The sequence below is a fragment of the Macrobrachium rosenbergii genome, chromosome 58, assembly GCF_040412425.1.
Source record: "Macrobrachium rosenbergii isolate ZJJX-2024 chromosome 58, ASM4041242v1, whole genome shotgun sequence".
NCBI classification, from domain to species: Eukaryota; Metazoa; Arthropoda; class Malacostraca; order Decapoda; family Palaemonidae; genus Macrobrachium; species Macrobrachium rosenbergii.
Window position 1 is genome coordinate 12,639,299 of NC_089798.1, and position 6,037 is coordinate 12,645,335.

Sequence of the window (6,037 nt, forward strand, 5' to 3'; positions counted from 1 at the left end):
CTAGCATATCAATTGAATCATCAAGAATATATTCTGGAACAATCAAGAACGTGTAAAACATGACACACACACAGTGCACGTTTAACCTACGCAAAGTCCAGAAGATAAGAGAGCGGACGGCCCGTCACTTGGCTTCACCAAGGAGCGTCCTCTTCAAAAATCTCAAGTTTTTAACTATGTTACTGTAAGTGAATTTCTTAGTTTCACAATTCTAATTCATTAAACGTACAGCGTGTAGTGTATTCCTCAATAGTAATAAAAGACATGTAATAAAGGAAATAATAACATCATTTCGAATCAGAACCATCATGTAAGTCATTACTCTCGTCTGCTATTCCCACTGATCTCTAATCCTGACGAGATGGAAGGCTTTGTAGGCAAAATCCTTGCAGAAAGATTTTGTTGACATCTTCCCAGCCAGAAAATTCTGACAGCCAGGGAACAAAAGTTGAGAATGACGTTTGAGAAGAGACAACGCTCGGGTCTGACTTGAGGCCCAACTGGGACCGGACCAGAGGCCTCAGCCGCCTCAGTCGCAGCACAAGTAGGGTACTGGACACTATCGCATCTCTTACAACAGAATGTGAATAAAAGGCATAATGGTGCTCCTCCCTCTCGGTGGCACGTTGAATAAACATCCTATCTGAGGGTACTGGACTTTCTCACAGTTCCTTACAAACTCATCTGCGGAGGGAGGGTAGAGAGCTCTTAAAGCATTTTTTCGTTGCTGATAATTTCATCAAAATTTATGAATCAGTAGAGAACATGATGGGATATTCAGTCCAAGTCAAAGCAATCTTGGAGCGCGCTCACATGCCGCTCAGGGGATGGGCTAGTAATAATGTGCAGTTTGATAATGAAACTCATGTAGAAGAACCAGTAGAAATGCCAGTTCTTGGAATAATTTCGAATCGCGAATCCGACACTTTGCCACTTAAACCATTCAAAGGGAAGAGAGTGATAAATGATAAATGGGTGCACACAAAAAGAAAGATCCTATCCTTAGTTGTCTCCAACTTTGACCCTTTGGGTCTTCTTTCCCCAGTTTTTTTGTTCGAAGTAGATTTTTTGCAAGTTCTGTGAAACGAGAAAGTGTGTTGGGACGATGTGCTAACCCCTGAGAGAGCAGCAGAAACGAGAGAAATACTCGCTGATTTTCAAGAGATAGATAACGTAAAATTAAAAATGGGAGCAGTCTCAGAAAATTCAGAGTTACATGTGTTTTGCGATGTTTCTATGAAAGCCTATGGGGGAGTAGCTTATGCTAGAAATGTCAATGGGGAGACCTGTCTTTTAACTGCCAAACTGAGAATTGCCCCTTGTAAGAAACACACGCTAACGACCCCACGACTAGAGCCAATGGCTTTACTCGTCGGGGCCAGACTAGCCAAGTATCTAAGTCAAAACTTCAAATTCAGTAAAGTAACAATCCGGGGAGATAGTAAAGTGGCAGTTGCATGGGTGGGTAGCAAGATTGAAAACAAAAGTACTATTATAGCCAATAGAGCATGGGAGGTATCCTTTAGCCTACAGGAGTGTGAATTTGAGTTGCAGCATGTCTCAGCCAAGGAGAATCCAGCTGATGTACTGTCCCGCGAGGCAGACCTCAAACAGTTGCATGAGAACTCCTTGTGGGCAATTGACCCAGCATATTGCACATCCCAGGACCCCTGGCAGCAATTGATGACCCACGAGACGATGCATCTTCGTCAGTAGTAATGTCTGCGCTACGAGAGTTGCAGAGAGAACTTCACTTTTGGGAGAGTAAATCCAACTGCAGCTCTCTTTACAGTATCTTGCAACATGTTTGTAAATTCGTGAAATTAGAGATGATCCATTAACAAAGCTAGCTTATGTGGAACAACACCATCATTGGCCCACTTTGTGTAGATATTTAGAGAAGGGTGGAGAAGCTTCTCATGAAATAGTCAATTTTGCAAGACAATTAAACTTAGTTTTAATTAATAACACAATATATTCTAGATATCGATTGAAACACTCTATTACTACAATGAATGACTTGATCATGTTGCCCCCTAAGGGAAAACTAATAATGTTATATCTTAAACATATTCGTAACATAAGCCTGCACTGTGGCGTCAATACAGTCATCTCAATTTTCAGACAAGAGCGTTGGACGCCAGCTATGAGAGTACTAGTTAAAAAGATAGTTAGTAACTGCTGAGAGTGTAAAAGGATGCTCAGAACTCCATTGTCACGACCTCCTCAGCCCCAGCTACCAAGCCCTCGCGTGACTCTGACAACACCGTTTCTCCATGTAGGACTTGATCATGCAGGTCCAATTAACATCCAGGAGGATCGTGCTTACATCCTCCTAATTACATGTCTCAGCGCCCGTGCCATCTACCTGGATCTGGTAAAAACATCAGTGCTGATACCTTCATCCTGTGCCTTCGTAGATTTGCCGCCTGTCATGGCACCCCATCTGTTGTATACTCTTACAATCATGCAACTTTCAAGACTGCAAGCAACTTGTTAGCCGATCTCTGCGACAAAGATGTGACTCAGTCGTATTTGAGAAGAAGAAGAATACGCTGGAACTTCCAGACTCCATGTTCGCCTTGGAAGGGCTGGATGTTTGAATGACTATAGCATAGTCCAGTGTTCTTTGCAATTGAGCCCCGCCCACGGCTTACGTCATGACCATCCCTTAGAGCTAATTGGCTGGCAATAGTTTCGAAAAGTTGGTTAATCTGTGGTTCTTCTCATGTTCATTAATATGGCAATGGTTGTTGTACCGAACTAAATTACGTTCTGCAGGTTATCAAAAGGAAACGTTATATTATCTCCTGAAATAACATCGTAATACGCATCTCAATAGAGGTGGTTAAAAAAAGGAAAATATGAACGAAGTCAGGAGTGTTCCGCGATGCTACAGTGTTGTGTTTCGTAAAGGAGTTTCACCTGAATACGAAAGTGACATAGGGAATATCATCGTCAAACAGCAGCTGTTCCTAGAGGCCTTGGACCGTAAGGAAAGAGAGCGTAATCTAATAATTTTGGGGATTCCAGATTATGAGGAAGAGTTTGATGGAGCAACATCTGATAATGTTAAGCTTCAAAAAATCTACACTCGGATTGGGGTAGGAAATGTAACCGCTACGTGTCGCAGGTTAGGACAAATTAACCCTTACTAGTGACCTTGAGTGACAAAAACTTGCGGCCGAACATCTTGGATTGTGCCAAGAACCTCAAAACTGCTGGTGACCCTTACAAGAAGATTTTTATCAAGAAGGATGTTCATCCGGCTGTTAGGAAGGAATGGGAGAGGCTGCGTCGTGTCGAGAAGATAGAAAAGGAGCGTCCTGAAAACGCTGGATGTACTGTGCGCTTAGATACTCGCGAGAGGAAAGTTTATAGAGACAATGTAGTTATTGATAGTTGGCATCTTCAGGGTTTTTAAATTATCCACAGCGAACAGGGATTTTAAAGTTGTATCGTGGAATATCAACGGCATATTTACTAAACTGAGAAGAATTGTGTCATGCAGTTATTGTATAATTATGATGTGATATGTCTAACTGAGGTGAAAACAAGTTTATCTGTATCATTACCTGGATATGTGATGTATCGTAGTAATTTAATAGGTTCTGGTAATCGAGGCGGAACGGTAGTTTTTGTAAGGAATAGTTTATCCCATTTGGTACTTAATGTTGATGTAAGTATTGGAGATCAAGTATGGATTCAGTTTGGAAGCGCTGAGGGTATTCTGTTTGGGTTTTGTTATATTCCGCCAAGTGATTCTCCGTATTATTCTCATTCTTCTTTTGCTTCAATCCAGGAAAAAATATATTCAAACCACGTGAGTGGGTGTGGTGAAACTTTAAAGTTTTAGGCCCACATTCGGTACGATTTCATTCAACCTTAAGCCCTCCTGCACTAGCTTTGAATGAGACCAAGTTACAGTGCTGAGGAGTTTACTAACTTACTTAAATATACCATGAAGTCAAGACACATTGCATTTTTATCCAACAAAAGTGCAGTTAAGAAACAACCAACTATATTTCCTGCACCAATTCTTTTTTGGGTGATGCCACACGGGTTCACAAATACGCATTTAAAAAGTTTAACACATATAATTAATATTTAAAGAACACAACAATCATCCAAGTTATATAAGAAGCAAGAAAACATTAACACATTACTGCAGAAATTGACAAAACGTTACGTTACTTCGATAGAGGAAAACATAAATGGCCAAAAAGAAGGGGTTTCAGAATATTCTTATGAAGAAATTACTGCAATGGCGACGACAATTCACGAGGTGATGGGGCTGGATTTTACGAGAACTTCTTCCATTACTTGCCTTCCTGGAGTTTGCTGCGAAACAGGAAGGGCTTCACCAATGTTGCCAGATGCCCTTGGCAAAATTTCTGTAGATTTTGTTCATTTTTTTCTGTAGATTTAATGAAATTTCTGTAGACTATTCATACTCACTTCATTTGCTATCTAATACAAACATTTGAAATTACTGATACATAACTGCAAAAATTGCATAAATATGATCCATTTACATATACAGAAACACTTTAACATGACTTTGGAAAATTATGTGAAATGCTGCAACACAATCTAGGTCATGCCTATACATAAATTTGCATAAATAATATAAATGTTAGTCCTTCTACCAGACACACTTCACTATAATTGTAGAAATTGATAATGTAACAGTGCAAAACAGTTTAGGCTACAAAGAATGACAATAATGAAAATAAATATTCAGTGCTTATGAACAATTCTGGCTGTACCTCTTAATGATATAGGTACTTTGCAAGTTATTAGAAAAACAAAAATATTAGTTCACCTATTGTACTACGCACTCATTATTTCTACACTCTTCTGGGAGATATGTTGCTGATTACCATACTAATCCTCATCACTTTCCTCAGTATCCTTATACATGCTGCTATTAAATTTATCTAGTAATGACTTACCTACTGGTAGATTATGACACGTGCTATTACTTGGAAATCTTTTCGCGTGCAACACTCCATTGATGGTTTCTATGGCTAACCTATTCCTCAGTTTAGTTTTTAGCCTATTCACGGCCGAAAATACTCTTTCAACCATTGCACTTGAGTGCGGGAGACACCGTAACTTTAACATGAAGTTGGATAAAAGAGGAAAAAGGGGGGGTCTCCGTTCCCAGACTTTGCATCTCACTTTCGTCCGGAATTTAACTACCATTTCATCACTAGAACTAGTCAGTAGCTCTGAGCTTAGTAGTGAATCCACTCATCATCAATGCCTTGCACCATGTTGTCAGTGACAAAAGACGAGGATGGGAAAGCTGCCATAAGAGGTGCAAGAGAATTTATTTCCTTACTTTTCACAACCGCAGGGTTTAATGCTTCTAATTTTTGAAAGACTGGCTTATTCATATTTGGTTTTAACTTTATTTTTAGATGGGCAGGAATTAATATTTCAAGACTGCTGCTCTATCACGACAATTTCTTGAGAATTTCTGAGTCGTGTACAACAAAATCCTGTAGATTTATGATGAAAACGAAGAAAATTCTGTATTTCTGTAGATTTGCAAAAAATCCAGTAGAAGTACAGAAATTTCTGTAGATCTGGCAACACTGGGCTTCACGTTCACACCCTTGAAGAAAACTCGGGAAGAGTACATTGCATAGCACAGTTGTCACATCTACAAAATTACGGGGTTACGTAACAAACATCAACTAAAAAACAAACACTAAGCACTTTAATCGTAACCCAACATACAAAAAAAAGGGGTTTCGTCCAGAAGGCAAGCTTAAACCACTGGCATGTGCCCTTACAATAAGAAAATATAACATATATATTCTCCACAGGAAGAAGTTTGACAACACTGTAATCATACGTAATCTAATTTTATAGAGATGGACAAAATTTGCGAAAAAGGTGTTTTATTACTTTAAATATCAATGTACTAATTTATACCAACTCATTGCTATAGTTAATATAATAAAAAACTTCTTCTGTGGAGCAAAAATAATCATATCAACGTATTTTCATAGAAACTGGGAAATAC

General features: G+C 39.2%; 1 protein-coding gene across 1 annotated transcript; it reads left to right on the forward strand.

Annotated features, from left to right (window-relative positions):
- Positions 1-1,185: 1,185 nt before the first annotated feature.
- On the forward strand, positions 1,186-1,716 carry LOC136837259 (uncharacterized). The gene has a single exon (XM_067101998.1). The coding sequence runs from the start codon at positions 1,186-1,188 to the stop codon at positions 1,714-1,716; it is 531 nt and encodes a 176-aa protein (XP_066958099.1).
- Positions 1,717-6,037: the final 4,321 nt, after the last annotated feature.

What these genes read in the sequence shown, in the direction of transcription:
- LOC136837259 (XM_067101998.1), top strand. Translation starts at nt 1,186, where the DNA reads ATGGGAGCAGTCTCAGAAAATTCAGAGTTACATGTGTTTTGCGATGTT.